This window comes from Gasterosteus aculeatus, chromosome 1 (genome assembly GCF_964276395.1).
Source record: "Gasterosteus aculeatus chromosome 1, fGasAcu3.hap1.1, whole genome shotgun sequence".
NCBI lineage: Eukaryota > Metazoa > Chordata > Actinopteri > Perciformes > Gasterosteidae > Gasterosteus > Gasterosteus aculeatus.
The window spans coordinates 3,051,250-3,075,046 of record NC_135688.1 but is presented as its reverse complement, the minus strand read 5'-3'; the positions used below and the strand labels follow the sequence as shown (position 1 = coordinate 3,075,046).

General features: G+C 49.5%; 2 protein-coding genes across 8 annotated transcripts; one reads left to right on the top strand and one right to left on the bottom strand.

Annotated features, from left to right (window-relative positions):
- Positions 1–1,360: 1,360 nt before the first annotated feature.
- sidt2 (SID1 transmembrane family, member 2) lies at positions 1,361–10,619 on the top strand. 4 transcript variants are annotated; one of them, XM_040190917.2, is made up of 27 exons: positions 1,506–2,379; positions 2,483–2,604; positions 3,582–3,746; positions 3,822–3,867; positions 4,166–4,267; positions 4,448–4,531; positions 4,601–4,766; positions 5,090–5,183; positions 5,462–5,523; positions 5,765–5,791; positions 6,308–6,346; positions 6,434–6,508; positions 6,631–6,693; positions 6,996–7,111; positions 7,218–7,291; positions 7,411–7,477; positions 7,561–7,634; positions 7,723–7,846; positions 7,938–8,055; positions 8,283–8,419; positions 8,495–8,603; positions 8,700–8,776; positions 8,892–8,938; positions 9,035–9,140; positions 9,233–9,343; positions 9,583–9,696; positions 9,850–10,619. In XM_040190917.2, exons 1-27 carry the CDS (start codon positions 2,137–2,139, stop codon positions 9,910–9,912), a joined length of 2,625 nt encoding a protein of 874 aa, XP_040046851.1. In that variant the 5' UTR covers positions 1,506–2,136; the 3' UTR covers positions 9,913–10,619. The 4 variants fall into 4 exon arrangements, with proteins under 4 accessions (XP_040046866.1, XP_040046876.1, XP_040046851.1 ...); XM_040190932.2 differs by lacking the exon at positions 6,631–6,693 and having other exon boundaries at positions 1,361–2,379; XM_040190925.2 differs by lacking the exon at positions 5,765–5,791.
- Positions 10,620–10,734: 115 nt separating this feature from the next.
- Positions 10,735–22,856, bottom strand: cep164 (centrosomal protein 164). 4 transcript variants are annotated; one of them, XM_078107478.1, is made up of 27 exons: positions 22,677–22,856; positions 22,114–22,197; positions 21,442–21,553; positions 20,490–20,718; positions 20,102–20,266; positions 19,900–20,010; positions 19,730–19,810; positions 19,321–19,425; positions 17,592–18,491; positions 17,335–17,388; positions 17,109–17,248; positions 16,270–16,887; positions 16,059–16,190; positions 15,745–15,931; positions 15,096–15,170; positions 14,881–15,003; positions 14,602–14,745; positions 14,375–14,458; positions 14,221–14,289; positions 13,857–14,116; positions 13,532–13,717; positions 12,782–12,953; positions 12,584–12,691; positions 12,211–12,313; positions 11,731–12,087; positions 11,477–11,648; positions 10,735–11,313 (listed from the first exon to the last, which is right to left on the bottom strand). In XM_078107478.1, exons 2-27 carry the CDS (start codon positions 22,190–22,192, stop codon positions 11,217–11,219), a joined length of 4,863 nt encoding a protein of 1,620 aa, XP_077963604.1. In that variant the 5' UTR covers positions 22,193–22,197; positions 22,677–22,856; the 3' UTR covers positions 10,735–11,216. The 4 variants fall into 4 exon arrangements, with proteins under 4 accessions (XP_077963604.1, XP_077963606.1, XP_077963605.1 ...); XM_078107480.1 differs by having other exon boundaries at positions 12,782–12,929; XM_078107479.1 differs by having other exon boundaries at positions 22,787–22,847.
- Between the last annotated feature and the right edge of the window lie 941 nt (positions 22,857–23,797).

The window sequence follows — 23,797 nt, the reverse complement described above, 5'->3', positions numbered from 1 at the left end:
TGGAACGCTCCTCCGCAGAGCCCTCGCTGGGTTGTAACCATGGTAACGATCGGCGTAACAAATGACTTCATCCAGAGCAAACGTATTGCGGTTGCCCGGGCGACGAAGAAGTGCGCAATCAAGCCCCGGTTCCCATGATTCAGTGATTCTTTGCGAGCTTCTGCACTACAATCAAACGGGTCCGTGAGACCTTAAAGCGGTATAAACATAATCTCCAAGTTGAGGAGTTCAGACAAAATAAGAAAAAATAACTGAGGATTGTTCACACTTTACAGTCAATTTGAAACATTTTGCACATTATACCACTATGAGTATATTCCAAATAGTTTAATTCAATGAAAAAACGACCCACTTGTTAAAGCTGTCAGATTACCTTTCCCGCTGATTCGCCTGTGTTGGCATTAAAGGACGGTTTTCCTCCCTAACAGCGGGGAAATATTCAAGAGCCACCATTACATTGGCTGCAGTTTTAGTAACACAATACGCGTTCTCACCATCCGTGCTGGGATATATGCGTTTTTTCTCAATTCTTTTGAACGAGTGTAATCGTAATTGAAGTAAATAGAATCGTTTTCAGCAGGTTCAGCTCAGCAGGTTGTGGACAGCGCCCCTCCGTGGTAGAAAGGAGCTATTGCGACCTGTTTCCAAAATTGGAACTGAGCAAAACTGTCCTAAAACCCAAATTACCAGGGATCCCCAAAATGGAGTCAGGAACTGACCAATTTTTCACGGTAAAATATGACACACATCACTTGCTTGGTCTTGATGGCAGAATAACTCATTCCCGAACATACTTTAAATTCAATATTATATGCAAGATTTCGAAATGAAGTATTTTTGATTGTATTGTTAATACATGGTATTTGGGCGAGCACTAATCTCTACAATGGCATTCTGATGTGGGGAGATTTTTTTAATTTTTTAATTTTGGAGATCTAGATCATGAATATTGGCAGTCAGTTGTGTTAAGTGCCAGAGTGACTGTTGACTGGATCATGACAGCAAATCGCGTTTAATGTCTCCAAACTGAGTTATGTCGTGGTGATAGTATTTTATAACCCGTTCTTATTTAAGTCGGTTCCTTTTTTTAATAAACACAACACAAACAAACATTCCACCGGTCACTTTCTTTCATTCTGAACACGTCACTTTCACTTGCCACTTTTCACTCGTCACTTTTGTCACTTCCTGTTCACAAGTGCACTTTATTTTTTTAATATTTTTAACTTTAACTTCATTATTTTATTTTAAACTAACCCATAGCCTCATTCTACTAACCCATAGCATTAGCATTTTATTTTATTTTATTACTGCTGTCTTGTCGTCTATTGTCATACTGTCTACTGGCACCAACCGCCAAGTCACATTCCTTGTAAGTCTGACATATTCTGGCAATAAATGTTTCCTAATTCCTGATAATAATGAAAAACATTTAGCTAAGCATTTTAAGCACATACTTATATCACGTGCTTATATCGAGTTGCTGAAGGAACCGCGATGACGTCATCACGTTGCGGAGTTTGTTTACGTCTGAGCGTGGAGGGGGGGCACGAGCTAATGTCATTGTAAACACGGTGAATCTCGCAACTGTAACCTTCCGCTCGACAAATACTTGCATAATGCCTCGGCGCTGTAAATAAAGTCAGCAACAGTCGCTTCTACCGGACAGTCTTTGACAATAAAACGGAAGGGGGAAGCCACATCCTGATGATTTTATTTTTTTACACCGTTTTCGCTGCGCTGGAACCGAACTCCCGATGTGTAAACACACGGAGCCGCATCACCAGCGATGCTAACGTTAGCGCAGCTAGCTGACGGCTCTGACAGACTTTTGCGGGTGACGAGCGATTGACCCCCGGTTGACAACTTGTTGGACCTTGTGCTATCGATTCGACAGCAGGCGGGGCTCGTTATTAGGCTGACAGTTAGCTCGTTGGCTAGTCCGTTAGCAGCTGCTGCTGCTGTTGTTGTTGGTCACGCGCAGGAAGGGGCACGGTTGAGCTAGCTAGCTTTATAACCCGAGAAAAGGTGCTCGAAATGGGGTGGAGCTGCCATTAGCGGACTGGAGGAGGGAGGTGGCGGAGCAGTACTATAATAACGTCAGATACCAGTACACGACGACGGCGTTTGGACAAAATGGTGTTGAGGAGCTGCTGGAAGTCGCGACACAAAACAAGCCGCGGAGCTGCCGTCCGACCGGTGCTGCCGGCGGCCCTGCTCTGGTTCTGCGTGACCCGGCTCGCGTGCGCCGGCGGCGCGCTGGCCGAGACCAACATCGTGGTCCAGAAAGAGGCCGAATTCGACGTCACGTACAACGACACGGCGACGAGTGAGAACCAGACCATCTACGCGTTCAACCACACCGTGTCCAGGAACAAGGTGAGCTCACGCCGACCCGCTGGCGGACACACACACACACACACACACTTTTATATAAGCGACGTTAAGTGTGTTGACTTTGTGTCTTTCCCCTGGGAGTCAGTCGGAGGGCGTGCGCGTGTCCGTGGACGTTTTGTCACGGGGCTTGGAGAGTCCCATCCTGTTCGTGGTGCGGCAGAAGCAAGCGGTGCTGTCTTTTCAAATCCCCCTCATTCTAAGAGGCCTGTGAGTATTCCCACTCCTTACAAACGGGACCCCTCCGCCAACCTGTGAAGAAACGATAAAACAAGTGCTTCCTTGTCCTCTGTTGCCAAGCAACAGCCTAAAATCTCATGAGCTCTGAGCATAAAATATTCCTTACATTTTAGAGCAGTGCTTGAATGACTATAGTATTATTATCATCATTCTTATTAGTGCAGTGCAATTAGCATACGCTAGTTTGTATGGTGCTTTGTGTTTGTGAGAGTCTTTCCTCTCTAGTCTCCGTAGGGTTTATTGAATAAATATAATTAAAATGAATTATCCAAGGCTCCTCATGGGGAGTGTCTGGCAGTTCTCAGGTCATGCGATCAAGCGTATGTTCTGGTTTTGGCGAAGAGAGCTGTGTTTGCGCTTCAATGAGAAGGAAAGTTGTTTTTTAGATGCTTTTCTGCAATGTCTCTTTTTGGAGATGTAACGGTTGTATGCGGACAATATGTCTTTCTTTGTTCAGCTGTTTTTTATCCATTGGCTAACAGCCCATGTGGGAAGTGATCCGTGTGTCCCGCGCTCCAAGGTTCTCTCGCTTGTTGTGCAACACCAGAATGACCCCGTCACCGTCTTGCATTTTCATGTCTCGTGGCACCGCATGTTTCACCCCATCTCTTGGGAACTTTGGACTTCCTCCTCTGAAGTCCACCGGAGTAGATCTGAGCGTAGATCTGAACCTCCTCAAAGTCATCAGAGCAAAGTCCCTTCTGTCTCATGCAGAAGGGACTTTGCTTCAAATCTTCCAAGAACAAACAAACGGCTGTGCGCCATGAGCATTGTTACTAGAGCTTTGAAGATGCGTTATCCACTTAGGTCGTCTGATTTTGAAGCCGAATTTCACGCGAGTGAGATGACAAGCTTAGAACAGACCAGCAACTCTCATTACGGTCAACTAAATTTAAAAAACAAAACTATTTTGGATGCAAACATGAGCTCGCCTGTCTCCTTCCCAGCTACCAGAGGAAGTACCCTTACAACCACGTGGGCCGGACCCTGTGCCAGCCTCCCACCCTGGTCGCCTCAGAGACCCAGTACTTCTTTGTGGACGTGTCGACCCTCTCCAGCCAGGGAACAAACTACCAGCTGAGGGTCAGCCGCGTGGAGAGCTTCACCCTGCAGTGAGTGGGATCTGTTGTAACACACAGGTGACCGACGGCTGACCTCTGACCCGTTGTCTTCGTCTTGATTTACAGTACGGACAAGAAGTTCAGCTTCACCGCGTCACCGTCTCAACCGCAGGTATTACGAGCGCATGGCACCGGGCGCCACTGCCACATAATATGTAGGTAGAGGACAGGAAGTCAGCAGGGGGAGGGTGGTGGGGGACACGAGAGAAGCTGAGGCATAAGAAATGAGGGGGTTTCACGTTTTACACAATCACTCAGGGCGTTCTTCTTTTTAAAAAAAAAAAAAAGGGGGAACCAAGTAGTGTTTCCTTTCAGCCTCTTTTAGAAACTCTTTAGCAACTGATTTTATCTCATCCTCTCTGATTATTTCCTCCTTGAATCATCCTACAACTCCCTCGTCTTCCTTTCAGTACTTCAAGTATGTCTTTCCGGATGGGGTGGACACTGTGATCGTCAAGGTCAACTCTGACATGACCTTTCCCTGCTCCGTCATGTCCATCCAGGACATCCAGGTACACTCTCAGCCTGCAGTAGCAGCATTGAGACACACAAGGCCAAAAACTGATTTCATTGATTCACTGCGAAGCCAACGCTCACATCATTTGAAATGTTCTGATAGAATTTACCGGGTTCCCTATTGTCATTATCGTTTTAGTGCTTCCTGTTCTTCCCGTCTCTCTGCTCCTTTCCAGTGCCCCGTCTATGACCTCGACAACAACGTGGCCTTCATCGGAATGTACCAGACGATGACCAAAAAAGGCGCCATCACCGTGCAGGTAGAGTCGGACGAAGCCCCTCCCCCCCAGCATAGACTGCATGTGACCTCTTCTAACTTTGTCTTCCAGAGAAAAGACTTTCCCAGCAACAGCTTCTACGTCGTGGTGGTGGTGAAAACGGAGGACGAGGCGTGCGGCGGCCCGCTGCGCTTCTACCCTCTCCGTCCCGATGTGCTCATCGACGCTGGCAACCGCAGCAAGGACATCGACGTGATCGTCACGCCCGCCATCAAATGTGAGTCGCGCGTCGCGAGGGGGTTGTCTACGTGCATTTGTTGTAAGCCAGCGAACTAAAAGTAATTATTTTTTTAAAATAGCCACGCTGAAAAACGGAACTCGTTTTAGTTTTTGAAGCAGAAGTTTCTCTTGTGTAAAATATAACATTTTATTTAAACCCCGGGCTCTCAGAAGTAATGCGGAACCAAAGTTCTTTGTTCCTTCCATGTGATGTGCTGCATACTGTGTTTCTCCCTGTTGTGAGCTGCAGCCTAGTCAGTTCATGATGCCGGGGAGGTGAGGCAGGGTGAGAGTGTCACTGTGTGTCTTCTCACCCCACAGTGGAGGTGTATGTGATGGGCATGCTGTTCTGTCTGGGGATCTTCCTCTCCTTCTATCTGCTCACCTTCCTCATGGCCTGCCTGGAGAACAAGCGGTGAGACTCGGACCTTTGAATCCGTTGTTGTGACACCCACGTCTCCTGCAGCCGAAGACCATCCTGCTCTTGGGTCACAGGGACTGTTTTATTCATTTTAAATGGATTTTGTTTTGTTCAATGTGTTAAAAGACATAACATTTTACAATGTTTAAACTCTCTTCATTTTGTACTAGTTCAACCCAGATGTGCTGATGTCTAATAGAAGAATATGGATTTATACATCTGCACTGCGGGAGGAGCCCCATCATTGTAATTTGCATGTTCTACCTCTCCAGTTTGTGCAGGATGAAGAGGAGAGAGTGTCTGATTCCTGCCGACGTGTCGCCTGCAGAGACAGGTAACCCAGCAACCAGCCGGGATGGATGAGGGGCTCGTTAGTTGTGCCGCCCGACTGTATCGTTTAAAAGTCCTGACCCATTTCTGTGGAGGAGATGCCACATTAAACAGTCAACGTTTAACTACACCTAACAATGCAGTGTGTGCATAACTGTGGGTCTTTTCATGTACTGAATGTGTGTCCTTTCCCCCCTCTCTCTCTCTCTCTCTCTCTCTCCCCCCCATGCTAATGTGGGCTGCAGCCTCTCTGCTCGGGAAGAACGGAGATGGTACAACGACACAGTGACTCCCGTCTCTCCCGCTGCGTTTACTTGTCCGTGGTTTGCTCTGCACGCGTTCACTCACCTACTGGATCTCCCTTCTAAAAAGAGCTGTGATTTGGCTGCAGGGCTGGGAAATGAACGCGCCGACACTGTTAGTTAAGCTTTGACATCACAGAGATGCAAACACAAGGATAAGATCGCAGGGGTGTCACGAGAAGATCCCGGAGGTGACGGTGAACCGTGCAGACGACCTCCCAGCGTGTGCATGTTAGTTGCAGTGCGCTAACACTTCACACTGCTTCCAACAAAGAAGTGTTGGGCTTTTTTTATCAGGCGTGTGAGCCAGAAAAAAAAAAAGAACAGTGGACTCCTGCATGTGTTGTGGTCTCCCCTCTTCTTTGTGTTCATGCACCAACTGTGCGCTTTGTTGTGCAGTGGATCGCTCGTCTCTATATGTGCGTTTTGTTTATCAATGCTTACTTTTTTTTAAATGTGTGTGTGTGTGTGTGTGTGTGCCTGCAGGGAAAATTCCAGCCTCACCTTATGAATACGGCTCGCTCGGTACGTTTTTGGACACTCTTTAAAAAGTCGAGTCTGCGACTCCGTGGACGGTGAACTAAAACGATCGCCTTTTGTTTGGTTTCTCAGCCGACAACGGCAGCACGCTCAGCTCGGAGGCCGTCACGGACAGCGCCACGTCTACCGACATCTACGGATACGCTGGTAAGGCCGCGCGCCGTCTCTTCCGTCCCAGCGCTGCGCCTTCGCAGAATGCCTGAACGCGGCTCCCTGCGAGTCGCGCCGGTCCCTCACCGGCTTCTCTCTGTTATTCTTCTGTTCATCAGGACAGGAGGTTTTCAAACGTCGGCCAATCCTCAATCGCGTTCATCAATTTTCCATCTGCATCGGTGACACACGCTGCCGCATATTAATTATAAAGATAAAAAGCAGAAATCAATCAGCACTTTGTGAATCAAACGGCAATGAGACAGGAAGTGGCCTGAACACTAAATCAGTTTGAATACAAATGAACAGCGAAAATTGTGTAAAGATCAAAGTACCAACAATTACTCCGATAATTCTGTTTAAATTGTAACCTTATTTCAAAAGGTGTGTTGTGTTCAAACACACCTTTCAACCATCGGAAAAAACAGCAACGGTCTTTTTTTAAAATCTTCATGACCTCCTCCATCTCTCTCCGCTCCATCAGAGCGATCGTTGGACAGTGTTGGACGCAGCCGGCTGGAGTCTCTGAGCTCTGTGGAGGAGGACGACTACGACACGCTGGACGACATCGACTCGGACAAGAACATCGTCCGCACCAAAGTACGCTTCGTACGCGCCTTTCTCGCGTCTTTCTTTTTAGATGTTGCTCCTGCTTCGTCTTCTATCTCCCCCGATGACGGGTAACAACCTCCCTTCCGTGTTACAGAAGTTCCTATACGTGGCCGACCTGTCCCGCAAAGACAAGAGGATCCTCAGCAAGAAATACCAAATCTACTTCTGGTGAGGAAGTTGGTTTTTTTTGCAGAGAAAAAGGGAAAATCACAAAGAGTCGAATGAAGGACACAATGACAAAGATTCCTTAGATGGGCGTAGCGATCTAATTGCTGCCTTCGCTGCAGGAACATCGCTACCATTGCTGTGTTCTACGCGCTGCCGGTCGTCCAGCTGGTCATCACCTACCAGACGGTGCGTTCAGGAGACGTAACATTTTGTTTTTAGATTATTATTATGATTGATAAAAAGATGTTTGACGCGACTCTGTTCTTCAGGTGGTCAACGTCACAGGAAACCAGGACATCTGCTACTACAACTTCCTGTGCGCTCACCCGATGGGGGCCCTGAGGTACGTGGTTGGCTCGTGTCCATTCGATGGGTCTTTGGTTACGCAACTGCTGTTAACGTAGTAGTCACGCACTTCCTGTCGCACGCAGCGCCTTCAACAACATCCTCAGTAACCTGGGCTACGTGCTGCTGGGGCTCCTCTTCCTCCTTATCGTCCTCAAAAGAGACGTCATCCACCAGCGAGCTCTGCTCCGCAACGACCTCAACGCGCTGGTAAAGACGCACACACACACACACACCTGCCTCTTGATGGACTACAATAAGTATGCGGATTTGTTGAATGTTCCTCTGTCCCGGCCTGCAGGAGTGTGGCATCCCAAAGCACTTTGGTCTGTACTACGCCATGGGAACGGCTCTGATGATGGAGGGCCTGCTGAGCGCCTGCTACCACGTCTGTCCCAACTACACCAACTTCCAGTTCGGTAGGACTCCACCCTTTTCTTTGAGATGATGGACAACAGCTATTGTTGAGGATTTGACGATTAAGGGTCTAGCTTTCACTCCGAGGTGACTTTTGAACGGGATGGTTAAGTTTCCTGGAGCTTCCCTCTGGCGATTACATCAAATTTTTAAGTTGCTTGATGTCACAGAGTACACTTTCTGCTCAAATATGATGAAAGATGGATGAGTGATGATTTTTCCTGCGCAGACACCTCCTTCATGTACATGATTGCCGGACTGTGCATGTTGAAGTTGTACCAGAAGAGACACCCGGACATCAACGCGAGTGCTTACACTGCGTACGCCTGCCTGGCCGGGGTCATCTTCTTCTCTGTGCTGGGAGTGGTACGTGTGGTACACACACACACACACACACACACACATGCACACTGTCTAACGTTTGTGGCGTTCTGCTTGCAGGTGTTCGGGAAAGGAAACAACGTGTTCTGGATCGTGTTCTCGGTGATCCACATCCTGGCCACCATGCTGCTCAGCACGCAGCTCTACTACATGGGCCGGTGGCGGCTTGGTAAGATCTCGTCAGAGGGGCTGGAATAAAAATGGAATATATACACGATACAGCGGAAGTATGAAGCTAACGTCTGTCCGTGTATGTTTGCGCCAGACTCCGGGATCCTTCGCAGGATCGTGAACGTCATCTACACGGATTGCATCCGGCAGTGCAGTGGACCTATGTACATTGTGAGTAGAACCCAGAAAGCAGCTGCTTCGACATGGGAGGAGTCTCCTTGAGTTGATACAAGACATATATTCCAAGTCCAGTAAAGGAATCTCTGTGTCCTCCCTCGTCTGACAGGACCGGATGGTTCTGCTGGTTATGGGGAACATAGTCAACTGGTCTCTGTAAGTAAACCTGAGTGTTTCTAAGGGTGAACGGTGCAGAACAACACCATGACTTAATGTGTGTGTGTGTGTTTTCCTCCCGCTCGCTCTGCGTAGAGCCGCCTACGGCCTCATAGAGCGACCCAATGACTTCGCCTCCTACCTGTTGGCCATCGCCATCTGCAACCTGCTGCTCTACTTTGCCTTTTACATCATTATGAAGGTGCGTGTGTGTGTCCGCGCGCTTTGACTTTCTTTTAAAGCAGAAAATCTGAAGCTCATTTGTGTGTGTGTGTGTGTGTGTGTGTGTTTTAGCTGCGGAGCGGCGAGAGGATCCAGTGTCTACCGTTGGTGATTATTCTGTTCACAGCTGTGGTGTGGGGCCTCGCACTGTATTTCTTCTTCCAGGGTCTCAGCACCTGGCAGGTCAGTCCACACACACACACACACACACACACGTACGTCTTGACCCATAATCGAGGAAAACTCCATAAATCAGTTTTGACCAGCAGTTGTTTTTGTTCCATAACTATTGTAGATGTAGAATTCTTTGCAGCGCCTTCAAACCTCCCGCCTGTGAGAGCGCACGTTGGCTCTGAGGTTCCACCTCAGTAAGTTCACCGTACGTGTTTTGTGTCCGTTTTTTTTTTTCTCTCTTGGCGCAGAAAACCCCGGCGGAGTCTCGTGAGCACAACAGGGACTGTATCCTGCTCCAGTTCTTTGACGACCACGACATTTGGCACTTCCTCTCCTCCATCGCCATGTTCGGGTCCTTCCTGGTAGGATCCTAAAGAATAAATCATACATGCCAGGACAATACAATCCTCGACGTGGCTATCGGATGGCGACGTATTGAATCAAAAAGTTGAATACAATGTTGCACTGGGAACCAGGAAACTCTAACCCCCCCCCTACCTGTGGTTCCCTCCCAGGTCCTCCTGACCATGGACGACGACCTCGACACCGTCCAGAGGGACAAGATCTTCGCCTTCTAGATGCGCGAGATCTCCTGTGATGAGCCGGGCTCTTCCTCTCCGCCTTATCGACCCTCATCTCTCTCCGTTCTGCGTCTCCTTGTGTGTTCTCAACATGCACAGCCAGTAGCCCCCCCCCTCCCAGGCAGCCAGTCAGGGTGGCGCGGTAGCCCCTCCCATCCCCCTGTATGGACACACCTGTGCCAGTGAAGCGCCCCGGTGGAGGCGGAGCGGCACCGACGTGTTCTGTCCTCTTGCTGCCATCGTCGATGTAACTGTAATGGATGTTTGCTTCGTGCCTGAGGCGACAACATACACACTTGCTAAATAAATCAAAAAATATATATACAAATTAACTTATTTTATACTGTCTACATTTGACCTACAAGTCAGCAATGCATTTTGAGATGTTTTTACGCTGTTTATATGCCGTCTGTGTGTGTGGGTTTACAAACATAAATGTGAGAACATGAATTCTGTCCAGTCTGTCGGTGGCCTTTTAATGTTCTAATCATGTCACATACTGTGCTCTGATTGGTCAGATCCACAAGATAGCCGTCCTTCTCATTGGAGAATGATGATGATGATGATTGTATTTACTTCTTGACGGGCCTGGTCCCAGTGGGAAGGTATTTTCTGCACTGTACTGTCTGGAGAAGAAATGTGATTTTAATGTCAAACATTGCAATGCGCGGTTACTGAATAAAGGTTTCATTTTCAGATTCTGACGGCGACTTCTGTCTTTGAATCTGATCTTCATAATGAATTTGCGCAAACGTCTTGATTGACAGCAAGTATAAGAGGTTCATGTGAATATAACACAGCAAACAAAACGCACAAATATACATGTAAAAGTCTATTTATTAAAATATTTTATAGAAAAATACGGCATTTACACACACAAATATATATATATATATGGACAAAATACTTTTTTTTCCCCTCTACCTGTTCACTGGCTCAATCAATGGCTCAATGCCAATGATGTGTTAACATCTGTGGGATAAAGAGTAAGTAATTCATGACAAAAGGGTTTTGGCTCCATTTTTACAAACAATTCTATTTTCTATTCCTCACAGAAACAACCGAACATTAGAAAATACGTCACAAAAGTCTTGTGTCAAAAACACAAGCGGAGCAGTACTTGGGACATGTAGACACGTGGGTGGACGAGTGTTTTCCTCCAGAAGTACCGTTAAGTGCAGTAAACGCTTCTCTGGGATTGTCTTCATCTTCCCATCTGACATCAACTTAAATGACACCATTTAAAAAAACAAGTCTGTAAACGTGACGTTGTGCCTGTAGGAGGACGGACGGGGGCGTCCTCAGTAGTGATAGACCCTGATCTGGTTGTTGTCGTCCAGGCCCAGCTGGACCAGGCCGCTGGTGGTTGGAGGAGCGCGATAACGCGTGAACAGAGGTCTGCGAGGAAGAGTTAAAGACCGTAAAAAGAAAAAACACTTGGATAAACCATATCAGCACGTCTGTGTGTAACAGCTCCAACGAGACGGGGTTCAAACCCAGGCAGTGGACTGTGTGCATCTTTTTTTGCAGATGAAACAATACTTGTTAGAAGGAAGGATACATGCTGTTGTCTTTCTTGCGCATCTCGAGCCACCTCTTGTTGCCGTCTATCAGCCCCTGCAGCCTCTGGCCGTCCACCTCCGCTGACTTCTGCACCGACCGAGCGGGAGCGAAAGACGAGTAGGGCGTCGTCGGCCTCATGGTGCTGGAGGCGAACGGCTCCATGGCTGCTCCTGGAGGACAGAACAAACCGCTCACGACCAATCCATTGAAACCTTTTAGACAAATGACTCGATGAGGCGTCCGTCGACCTACTGGGGAACATCTGGCTCCATCGGCTGCTGATGAGGTCCTCGGGGACCCGGAACCCGCTGCTGAGCGGGGTGCTGAAGAGGGGGGAGCCGCCGTGGGGCGCCCAGTTCCAGGCCGGCTCCGAGAGCCTCACGGGGGCAGGCGGGGCCGAGGAGCTCAGGGTGTGCATCTGGTGCGCGGCGGAGGCGGAGGGGGCAGCCGGGCTGGAGTGGTGATGAGGCGGAGGAAAGGCGGCGTAGGTCGCGGTGTCCTGCCTCGGCGCCAGTGACCCCAACGCACTCAGGACGCTGTTGAGCTGGCCTGAGATCTGCTGCAGGGACTCCGCCAACTCCTGGACTTTGTCCGGGACGGTGGGATGACCTGATGACGAGTGAGAGGGGGGAGGTGGGGGGAGAGGGGGGGGATATCTAAATATAGCTGAAACGATAACCGGGCAAGAGGAAATGAATGACAGGAGTAATGGGATTGAATAATAGGTGTTACCCGTCCTGTCCGGTGGGTCCAAAGTGCTGCTGAGGTCCGATTCAGTCACATCGAAGGTCACCTTCTTCTCGCCCGCCAGACGAGACAGATCCTCGAAAAACAGCTGAATAGACGAGACGACGCGTGGTTAATAGTCTTAATACTCTTCATTGGATTCATCCTTTAAAAAGCTCAATGAATAGTTTGGTTGGTTAAACAGTTTTCTGTCATCCTGAATTACTCGATCGCGCCGAAATGCCGTATTTGTACATGTATCTGTACATAGACTTGTTTTAAGCATTACTGCCACCATCAGCTACACCTGACGGTGCTGGTTGACCTCATGCGGTCACTGAAAGTATAAAAGCTCTTGACGGGGCGCCTTCCTCCCGACCTCGTCAGCTAAGGAGCTCTCCAGCTGCTGGAGTTGCTCCTCCTTCCTCCGCAGGAGAGCGTTTCCTCTCTGAACCGCCCGCTGGCGCTCCACCACGCGTCTGGCCTCCTGACGGAGCGAGAGAAGAGGGAAGATCTGTCGTTACGGCCCGCTCTTATTTGGCTCCTTCCTTCCTACATGCTGGAGGGTTCTAATCACCTCCTCGGTCGCCCCTCCGTCCTGGGAGGAGCCGGTCCGGAACGCCTCCAGGGCCGCCTGTCTCTCCATCAGCCGGCCGCTCTCCTTCTCCAGGAAGAGTTTGGTTTTTTGGATGGAGGCTCCATGTGAGGAGATGTAGCGTTGGAAGCTGGACACACAGCGACGAGGAGTTCTGAAGCATGAATGTTCTCATCAACAGCAGAATTATCATCACAACGCTGGTCCAAACACTCAAGTGTTCCAGAGGGACTATTGACCCTTTCCAGGGTTTGAATTCAACAGATTATTTTATATAACTTCTCATCTCTATGAATAAAACACATGTTTTAGTAGTTAGGACATCACTCTAACTATCATCAATAAGCACTACGTGTTACCATCACATAAATGTAGAAATATAGTTGCATTGGCAAAAAGTATTGCTCAAAGGCCTAAAACTGACTTTATATTACATTACAGGTCATTTAGCAGACGCTTTTATCCAAAGCGACTTACATTACATTTGTAACCCATGGCTTTTTACATTTTGCCCAGGGAGCAATTAGGGGTTAGGTGTCTTGCTCAGGGACACTTCGACTTGAGACATGGTCGAACCACCAACCTTGCGGTTCCCAGCGCACCCGCTCTTCCCCCTGCGCCAACCCTATATTAGATATTAGATCTGTATGCTGTAAATAACAAAACATCCTGCTTCGACAGGCCCGAAGGTATTCTCAGTCCTCCACATGTCTCTCTCTCTCTCTCTCTTACTCGTCCGTGCCGCTGAGGCTGTCGGGTACAGGGGAGAGCGGCAGGTTGTCCAGGTCCTCCACGTGTAGCGATGAGTCTCTCCTGTCAACGGAGGGCGCCGTCGCCTCCGCTTTCTCTGCCTTCTTCTTCTCCTGTTTCGCTTCCGGCCTGGTGGAGGCGCTCGCCGCCTCGCTTTGCTCCAGCTCGCTGATCGGACAAAATGAAACCATGAAACTCTTTTCAAATCCAGCGCGGAAAAACGCTCTTCGGGCATTCTTCCCAGTGGACTCCTGTGATTGGTTAAAAGTGAACAGGAAGTGCGGTTGTCCTTTACAGGAAACTGTACCTGACTCTGCGACTGAGGCGCTCGCATCGCTCCTGCAGCAGCGCCACCTTGCTCTCCAGTCGTGCCTTGTCCTCCTTTAGCCTCCTGCTCTCTTCCCTGGCTTTGTCTCGCTCTCCCCTCAGCTTCGCCCCCTCCTCCTTGGCCTCGCTTCTCTCCTCCCGCGCCCGCTGGATAAGTTCTCTGGCCTGATGTTTCTCCTCCCTCGCCCTCTCCAGCTCCTCCGTCAGCTGGTCCCTCTCCTGGACCAGCCGGGGGAAGGCCTGGACACACACACACACACACATGCGGGTGGGGAAAAAGGCGGTTGATGAATGGACGAGTCGGTTTAACTGATCTCTCCTTTCATGCAGAAAAAGTGTCCCACCTCTAACTTCCTGTCCACTTCCTCCTCGTCCTCCCCGAGCTTCCTCTTCCTCCTCTTCAGCTCTGCTGCCTGATGAGAGACAGAGGCCATCAGTCCCTGTGGTTCAGGTTGGTGTGTTACTGACTAACAGAACATACACTGTGGGGTAGAAGACCTTGGTCTGCAGCATGGCCTCCTGGCTCTTCAGCTCTTTGGCTCTCAGCTCCATCTGATCTGCCATGTCGTCCAGCTCGGACTCCTGACAGAAGAAAGGAGACGTTATTCTATCGGGATGAGTTTTCCTTTGTTCCACCTCGGTTATATGACTTCAGTCCACATGCTGAAGACTGAAGTGTTATAAAAGCACAGTTGGGGATCTTCTTTGAGAATATTAGGCCTCACCCTGCGCGCGTGCGTCAGCTGCTTCTTTTGTATCTGAGCGTCGAGCTGCACCCGGAGTTTCTCCAGCTGGACGGCGTGCGAGGCCCGGAGCTGCTCTCTCTCCTCCTGCAGAGTAGAGAGCGAGCGCGCCCTCTCAGCGGTCTCCTGGAACACACACACACACACACACACACACACACGTATTCACCATGTGTGTTCATCTGCTGCTAACAAAATGAGGGCACATTCATGGAAACGTGCACTGGAGGATGTGCATGTGGAAGGTAAACGGCGTCGGACCTCGTCGAGGTGTTTCTCTCGGATGCTGTTCATCTCCCGCCTGTGCTCCTCCCGCAGCTGCTCCAGCTTCCTCTCGTGATCGCGCTGCACTTCCTCTCGCACCTCCTGGAGAACGTCGCCAAGCTAGAAGTTTCATCCCAGTGAAATGAAAGAAAAGATGATTTAATTCTGGGCCGTGTGTGTGTGTGTGTGCGTGCGCGCGCATGTCCCCTGACCTCTCGGTGGTACTCTGCCAGTTGATGTTCAGGTCGTGGACTCATGAGTTCCCTCCTCCTATCTGTGAGTTTGACCTTTATACAGAGAAGTCAGACAAACACACATGGACGGATCGTTAGTCCGAGTCCCTCGAGTCCAACGGCGCCACGTAACACAGGACGGAACAAACACGACACATTAACAGTCTCAATGTCCACACAAACTGTAGTTTTATCCTGTAACGTCATTCCTGAAATCACATGTACCAATAGTCACCAACAACTACACAGTTCCACCAACATCTGACCTCTAAAACGGGTTTTAAGGGCATATTTTATGTGGATTTGGAGAAATGTTAAAACACCTGATGGCCACATCATCAGCGATTTGTGCTTTTGCTGTTTGCTAAAACAAGCAGACAGAATGTGGACTGAAAGTGAACCTCAACAAAGAGCCAGGAGGGCAAGTCAACAGAAGAAGAGTTCATAAAAACTGGTATCCAGGTTAATAGGTCAAAGGTCAAGAGCTTTGATTGCTTAATAAATTTTATCTAAGCCTACGTTGATTTTAAAACTGATGATTGTTGAGCTTTTTGTGTATCAGAGCTCGTTGGTTTACAGAACAGAAATATCATTTTGAAATCGTAAAAAAAACATGGCCGCCGTTCACCTCGTGCTTCAGCTTCTCCTCCCTTTCTCCCCGGAGCCTGCTCCTCTCCGCCTGCAGCTCCTCCTCCGACTCCGCCCTCAGGTGCTCAGAGTCCCGCCTCTTCTGGGCCTCCAGTCGGCCGCGCTCCGCCGCCCGCTCCTCCTCCAGAGCGGCGCGCAGCTTCTCCAGCGCGTCCTCGTTCTCCTCCCTGAGCACACCGCACGCACACACGCCGCGCTTACCACCGCGGACTGATCCGAGATCAGCGGCCTCGTGTTCTAGAAAGCCTCGCTTTGCTTCCGTCTGCACGCTGGTTTTGGGGGGGGTTTTCTGACCTGAGTTGGCGCTGCTGCCTCTTGGCCTCCTGCCGGGCGGAGCCTCTGAGCTCCTCCAGCGCCCTGTCAGACTCCCCGTTCAGCCTGGCCTCCTCCTCCCTCCTCTCAGAAAGGAGACGCTGACGCAGAGCCCTGGGCAGACATTCACACGCATTCCTGGATTACGACATTGTTCATGCTTTGACGACGGGGTTTTATATTCTATGCCCACCTCAGCCTCTCCGCGCTCTCCTCCTTCAGCTTCCTCTCCTCCTCCTCTTCTTCTCTCCTCAGGTCCTCTCGGAGGAGGAGCATTCTACTCTTCTTCTCCGTGGTCACACGCTCCCTCTCCTCCGCCGCATCTCGATCGGCCTCGCCCCTCTCCCTCTCCTCCTTCCTCTCCCTCAAACTCCTTTCCTCTCTCTCCGCCCTTTTCCTCAACTCTTCCTCTTCTCGCTTCCTCTCCTCCTCGCTCTCCGCCTTCCTCCTCTCCTCCTCCTCCTCTCTCTGTGCCTTTTTCCTCTCCGCTTCCTCTCTCTCTGTCCTCTTCCTCTCCTCTTCCTTTTCCTCCCTCTCTCCCTCCTCCCCCTCCTCCTGGATCCTCCAGCTTGGATCTCCTCCCAGTGAGTCCTCCTGGCTTTGCAGGCGCAGTTCCGTCTCGTCGAGTTGGCCGCCGGAGGTGCGGACCAGCCGCCCTCTGGAGGTCTCGGGCCTCTGCAGCGGCAGAGACGCGCCGAGGCTTTCGGGTTTCGGACGCAGCTCGACGTCTTGCTCAGAGAGCGAGAGAGAGGCCGAAGCGCTGGACTGGTGGAGGACCAGTCGGTTTACTTTCAGAGGGGCCTGCAAATGCCTGAAGAGGGAGAAACGGTGGTGATACGAAGACGAGGTTAAAGCAAAAATATATATTTCTTCAATATTCATGACCTTCTTTTGACAAAGCAGATTCCTGGTTCAACCAAACAAATGTCCTTTAGACTTTGGACTCTTGTAAAAACGCTTCTGATGGGAAAGGATGACAAAAAACGGACTTCCTGCACTTGTTTAACCACAACATTCAAAACAACAACCAACCTCTTGGCATCCTCGGCCTTCTTAATCTTTTCCCCCCATCCACCCTCCTCTTCCTCCTCCTTCTTCTTCTTTTTGTCTTCTCCCTCCAGAGGACTGACGGTGCCGAACAGGTCGTTGATGTCCAGAACCTTCTCCTTCACCTTCGGGACACATGGACCATGAAACAGGTAAACCACCGAAACGAATGAACGGCGGCGAATGAATATTCTCTGCATGACTGGAGCACCTTGACCTCCGCGGAGGGTGACGCCTCCTCGCCGTTCCCGCTGGCGTCGGACTCCTGCAACGAGAGGCGCGCGGTTCTGAATGAAGGAAATCCAGCAGCAAACACTATAAACATGGGGGCACGCTGGGAAGGAGCACACGCGGACGTCAGAAGCAGCACCTCCCTCCCTTATCGGGGGTCAGGTAGTGGATGTAAGGGAGGAAAAGGAAGGAGGGGGGGGGTTGTAGGCACACACAGAGGCAACACCTAAACCCTACCTCGGCAGGAGGGGGGCATTTCTTTCTCACAGTCTCCATCTCGCCTGCGAGAGGTTGTCTCTTTTGGTCACTCTGCTTCGTCTTCCCGCTCGGCGCGGCCCCGGAAGCCTCCTCCACCTCCCGCTCGCTCTCCGATGCCTCCGATTCGTCGTCCCCCTCTAGCCCCTCCCCCTCTGTTTCCCCTCCTTCGCTCTGTACACACCTCTCTATCACCTCCTCGTCGCTCTCCGTCAGTCTCCTCTGGCTCAGGGAGCATCTCTCCAGAGCCTCGTCCATTTCCCCCTCCTCTTCCTCCTTATCCTGCTCTTTCTCTCCCTCGGTATGCATCTCCGCCTCCTCCTCCTCTTCCTCCTCGCCGTCACTCAGCCCTTCTTCTTCAACGCTTCCCTCGAGCTCATCCCTCTCTTTGTCAACTTTGTGTTCCTCCTCACCTTTGGAGCCTTTCTTCACTACTTTTTCTCCGGCTGCTCCCACCTCTTCTTTCGCCTCCTCCTCCACCCAACTATCATCGTCGAACTCCACTTGCCCTCCTCTGTCCTCCTCTACCTCTACTTCCGCCTCTCCCTTCCTGCTTTCTATAGACCTTTTACTTCCTCTCTGCTCCTCCTCCCTCTCATCCCCCTCCTCTTTGCCTCTTCTCCCATCTGCCTCCTCTTCGAGCGCCTCTCCATCTCCCAGCTCGTCTCCTTCCTCTCCTTTCCCCTCCGTCCCTCCCTCCTCTTCCTCTCCCCCTTCATCCTCTCCCTTCATTTCCTCGCCCTCCCCCTCCCCCTCCTCCACCACCTTGTTTATCTCCTCCGCCGCCCCCCGCCCGGCAGAGCGTTTAGGACGTGCCGCCTCCTGACTGACGTGGTTTCTCCGCCCCGCCAGTGAGGACAGGTGGAGGCGCCTCAGAGAGTCCTTGGCGGCGGGGAAGAGGAGGGACAGTCCGTCCGTCGCAGACAGAGGCGGAGAGGAAGGCGTGCAGAGACACGGGGGAGAGAAAGGACGGAGGAGGGCAGGTGAGGGAAGGGGGGAGACAAAAAGATCTTAACACAGCCGCATGCAAACCCGACAAAATGGGGGCTGTTAGACAACACAAAAGAAAGGATGAAAACATGCATTTCTGTACAGGAAAACAGACAAATCCTTGTTCCGGGACTGTGTCAATGAAATTATTGAATGGAATAATTATTTATTGTTTTGACAGCAATGCTCCTAATATATAGTTTCAAAACAAACAAAAAATACCCTCTTGTCCAATAAATCACACAACTATAACACTGTTGTTTGTTTGTTTGTTAAATCTTTCCACTATTGTTTAGTTACGTTAATTCAATATCATTTTCTATCTATCTACATATCTATGTTTACATCTATGTATGTATCTCTGCGTCTATGTCTCTCTCCGTGCATCAGACAGCGAAGCAGTAACAGTGACAGTAGGAAGACAGCAGGACAAAGAGGAAGACACAGTGACAGCCGTGCCCGTAGGACAGATCCCAGCAGCACAGCAGCTACACCAACACGTCCCAGGGCACGGCACAAAGGTCAGAGGTTTTAAAGGTCAAAGAGGTCACACCAGGCAGAGAGGAGGAATAGCAGAGGGTTTAGCATCACAGTTACATGAGACAACGAGAAAAGCCCAATGAATGGCGGCAATACACAAAAAATAGATGATTCAGCTTGTAGCGTTGATTGGTTAAACAACCACAGGAAAAACAATGTGTGTGTGTGTGTGTGTTTCTACCTGTTGGGAGGGCGGTTCAGGGCTGAGATCGCCAGATAACGCCAAGTCCTGCAGCTCCGGGTCTGTCCTCTCCTCAGCTGGAGCTCCACCACTGGCTTCACTGTCCTATTGCACGCGCACGCACACAAACATATGTATATATATATATATATATATATATATATATATATAGAACTTTACACAGGAACTGATAAAGCACTCAATAAGAAAAAAACACGTGTGCCTAAAAGGTGCTTCAAACTTCTGGAATCAAAATGAATTCCATCTCGTCAAAGACAGAAGCCTCTCCGGACGGCAGCCACTGTTATTTCTATTCAAGGTATTCGTCGGCCTAAAATGTGTCAGTTTGTCAGTTTGAGGAAGATGTGGAATAGAATCAGTGGTGTTCGAAGCCAAGGATCCCGTCTACCTCGTACTGCAGGCCTCCTCCGAGGGCATCCAGGTTCAGATGAAGGTTCTTAAATAATCTGTCTGAAGCAGGAGGACTCGGCTGAAAAAGGAACAATGTCTGGTTTGACATCTGAGAGCAACAAAGTGCTAAAACCTCCAATTTGCATCATCGCTTGGGTTTAACTGCACCTCGTTTTCTGAGATATTCCCATCGTCGTCATCGAAGCCGGGCAGAGTGAGAGAGACCCTCTCGTCCCGCCGGCTGCCCAAAATACCGCCGGCTGCGCTGCTCCGAGGGGCCTGGCAGAGGGAGATACTTATTAAAGTGTACTGGGTGGTGCGATGGTTCGGGAGAGGCCAAAAAAGGTTCCAGAGGGCGTCATCAGTGTACCCCGAGGGACGTCTTAAGGGGCTCCAGCCCGCCAGAGCTGCCGAGGGGCCGGCGGAGAGCGGGAGTAGACCCGGGCGTCAGACCTGGTCCTGGGGCGTCCAGAGCTCTCAGAGGAGCCAGGCCGCCGAGCGGGGGTGGGAGGGCTCCCAGCGCTGAACTCAGGGCCTGACGAGAAACAAAGTTAGCACCTAGCCCAAGAGCGCTCAATCAGAAACACTTAAATAAAGTGGATTAGGGATCTCTGACCCATCATTTAATGGTATTAATGAAATATGAAGTATTTGTAAAGCCAATCCAGTCTAGAAGAAAGCTTTGGCTGTATTGCGTGTTTTTTGGTCAAAATCGTCCACGGTGACAAAAACTGTGGACAAATATAGCAACCACTCACTCCAGGAGTCTTGAGCGGCTCCTTCTTCTTTTTCTTCTCTTTCTTCTCCTTCTTTTCTTTCTTCTTCTTCTTGTCCTTTTTCCCCCACGCCCCTCCCGCGGCGGCCGCCAGCTGGCCGCGCTCACGCTCCTGCTCCACCAGGCGGCGGTAGTGCTCGTCGCAGGGGTGGTCCCAGGTGGACTGGCCCGAGGAGAAGTTGAAATAGTATATGTCCCCGGTCACATCCTGGCTGCACGGGGAGGGGAGAGAGGAGAGGGGGCGGGGGGCGGTCACATTGCCATCTCACAACAAAAAAAACAATAGCAAAGTCCAGACTCCCGCGGCGGGCCGCACTGGACGCCCGGGCGGGCCGGATTTGGCCCGCGGGCCGCGAGTTTGACAGACTTGTGCTTTAGAGTATCCTATTTTATATCAGCTTATCAGTCGACTACACACAGAGCAGAGATGGTGGAATATTTGGCCCAATAGTGGAATAAACTATAGCGAAGAAAAGGCTTCATGAATCAACACAAACCCTTAACACCCTTTGTGGAATTGATGAAATATAACATATACCTGATATTCCTGTTAGAAGTGTGTTGTAATATATTATTTAGACACGATGCAGCTGACAAGTCGTCGGAGCAAAACATGGTTGCTATGCAACTCCACCTCGAGGTGTCAAGAGCAGACCTTCACCCTTGATTAGTTCCCAAGACAACTACGTAACCGCCAAACACGCCCTGATCCATTGCGCTCGCTGCTGGGACTGCATGTCCCTCTAGTGCTTCACTAACAATCCCTCACAACATCCTGCACTCTAATCACAGGAAAACACGAAACACAGAGAAAAGACTGTAGCACCACAGCCTCCACAGAAAACATGATTGCCTTTGACATTCTCTGCCAAATAAAACACCGCTCCAAGTGTGTTTCCTGGGCTCCTCTCCCCAGCAGCCTCTGTCTCACTCACCAAGGCTTCCACTCGGGAGGCATAGGGGCGGCGATGCCCTCCCGGGCCAGCCACAGGAGCTCGGGCTCGCTGATGGGATCGATGCCAATCTCCCTCGCGTACTCTTGGAGTTCTGATGAGACACGAGTGACGCAAGGTCAGATGAGTGTCATTTCAGTACTTTATTAAGCATCTTCACTGATTTACTAAAGGTCTGTGACCCTCCAAAAACCAGACATTTGGTAGTCTATGAGGGGATACGGATCCTATATTGATTTAATAAAAAATATAATCAAACAATTTCAATCTGTGGTGCACAGTTATTTCTATACACAGTTAATACCAATACACAATATCAATAGATAAAAACATCAACAAAATAAAAGCACTTACTTAAAAGAGATACAGGTGAATTTTTCAAACGCATATAAGGTGGATGAAATTAAAACAAACCTAGTGGTTTGACGACAGATTGATTTTAAATGAATGATATAATATATAAATAAAATCAATTGTCAGGCAAATGAGTAAAAAATTGTTACGTTGTTTAATGTAAGTCGTGTAAATACAACTACCACCACACATCAGCATGAACAAAGTGAGGATTTCGGTGCTAATAAATCTGACGTGTGGTTCCATCGTATCCACAGAGGTAGATGTGCCCAGGTGATTATGACGCGTCCCACTGCGCACCTTGTTCGGAGGGCGAGTAGCTCTCATCGTAGTCCTCCTCGAGGATCAGCTGGTCCCCGATGAGCGCCGCTGCAGTCATCGTTACTGCGGAGGAACACAGAACGAGAAAGAGACGTGTGTGTGCTTATTGTGTGTATATTTGTACGCTATATCATTCAGTAGCAGGTGACTACACGGGGTTGTCAGTCAGGCTCTCGGTGGACTCATGTCTTCACAGACGCCCTGCTTTCCGAGAGCTAACGGAAGATGTTGCCATCTCTATTGAGCTCCGTTAACAATATTAACACACTGACTTCTTCAAGCTAGCTAGAGCTGGACAATGGGAGAGGTTGTTTTAGAAGTCCAAACCCTGTGATAAACAGAGAAGCCACATTCACATTTCGACAAACCTAAAATATCGACGTGAAATGTTCAGTAAAAGTAACGTAGAGGGGAGGGCGGCAAGTGGTTAAGGGAATGGGCTAAGCTAATTAAGCTAGCCTCTCAGCTAACTTCAGCTGCCAGCTAACGGTTAGCTAATTAGCTACTTAAGCACAAGTAGTTAGTGGTGATACGTAATTTACCTTCCGAACTGTAATCGTTTTCTCATTAGCCTCTTTCGGAATATCGATTAGTTTTCAGTTGTTCAACACATACATTGTGTACGCGGAGGGGAGAAAGATGCGAAATTTACAGCATTAACGGCATCTCCAAGGACGCTTCCTCCATTTCCTGTTGACGATGGGAAGACGGACCTGACTGGCTGAGCCACGTGAGGCGTTCAGGGCTCCTCGTAAATTTGACACCCTAAAAAGTTTTTTAAAAAAATATCGCCAAAACGTTTTGGGGTGAGCAAACTTTAAGAGGCCCTTCAGGTATTCAGGGCCAGGCTTGCAGTGGTCCTTACACAGGATACTCCATCTGTATACATATTTTTCTTTGTCCTGTGTGGATTGTAAATGGAGGTGATATCTACATGGGAATGTAAAAATGTTAATGTGTTTGGATGAGCCAGTTGTTCTTTCAAATGTCCATAGAAATGCATTATTTATCACGATAATGTGTGTTGGTGTTTTGCAATTTAAATGCTATTCTTTTTTTTTCCAAATAGGAGTGAGAGCGTTCGCGCATAGAGAGGAGTTGACGGGTTCTGCATGTGTCTTTGCTTCAGGATCCCTGCGGTGTGGCAAATGGCACTTTCTGTCTCCCAAAAGCCTCTCATTCACAGCTGGGGGCTGCATTAACGCCGTGCTGCTAAATGCCGTCTTTGTCTCCTCTCTGAGGTTGTGATCCCAGATGCTTGTCACCCTTCTCACGCAACCCATCATTGACTGTTGCCCACTCCAACAGAGAAAATCACAAGTTTGCCCTCTATCATCTTGCAGATGTTTGAAACTGTACAATCTGGTGTTGTATGTGCAGAGCAGGATTAAAGCTCCATGGTTTCAACCACAAGAGGGCAGACGAGGGCGGATCACAGACTTTAGTCCACCGCTGTGTCATTTAGAGGCTGCAGAGATGCACCGAATTAAGTCTAACTCTGGTTTATAGTACACACATTGGGATCTTTTTGCTTTAAGTTACTCTAGATAATATAAAGCACATTATTATTAATTAAAACATGCATGGATTTGAGTACACTGACTTATCTTGCCACTCTGTGTTCTGTGTGCCTAAAGTGTGGGCGGTTGGTTCTAAAAGCAGG

Excerpts from the sequence above, each read along its gene's own strand:
- cep164 (XM_078107478.1), bottom strand. The coding sequence starts at position 22,192 with ATGACTGCAGCGGCGCTCATCGGGGACCAGCTGATCCTCGAGGAGGAC. Across the intron at positions 12,314-12,583 it reads AGAGCTCCTTAGCTGACGAG|CTGTTTTTCGAGGATCTGTC; the intron begins GTCGGGAGGAAG and ends TCGTCTATTCAG. Across the intron at positions 11,314-11,476 it reads CGCAAGAAAGACAACAGCAT|ACCTCTGTTCACGCGTTATC; the intron begins GTATCCTTCCTT and ends TCTTCCTCGCAG.
- sidt2 (XM_040190917.2), top strand. The coding sequence starts at position 2,137 with ATGGTGTTGAGGAGCTGCTGGAAGTCGCGACACAAAACAAGCCGCGGA. Across the intron at positions 7,112-7,217 it reads AGAACATCGTCCGCACCAAA|AAGTTCCTATACGTGGCCGA; the intron begins GTACGCTTCGTA and ends TCCGTGTTACAG. Across the intron at positions 8,604-8,699 it reads CATGGGCCGGTGGCGGCTTG|ACTCCGGGATCCTTCGCAGG; the intron begins GTAAGATCTCGT and ends TGTTTGCGCCAG.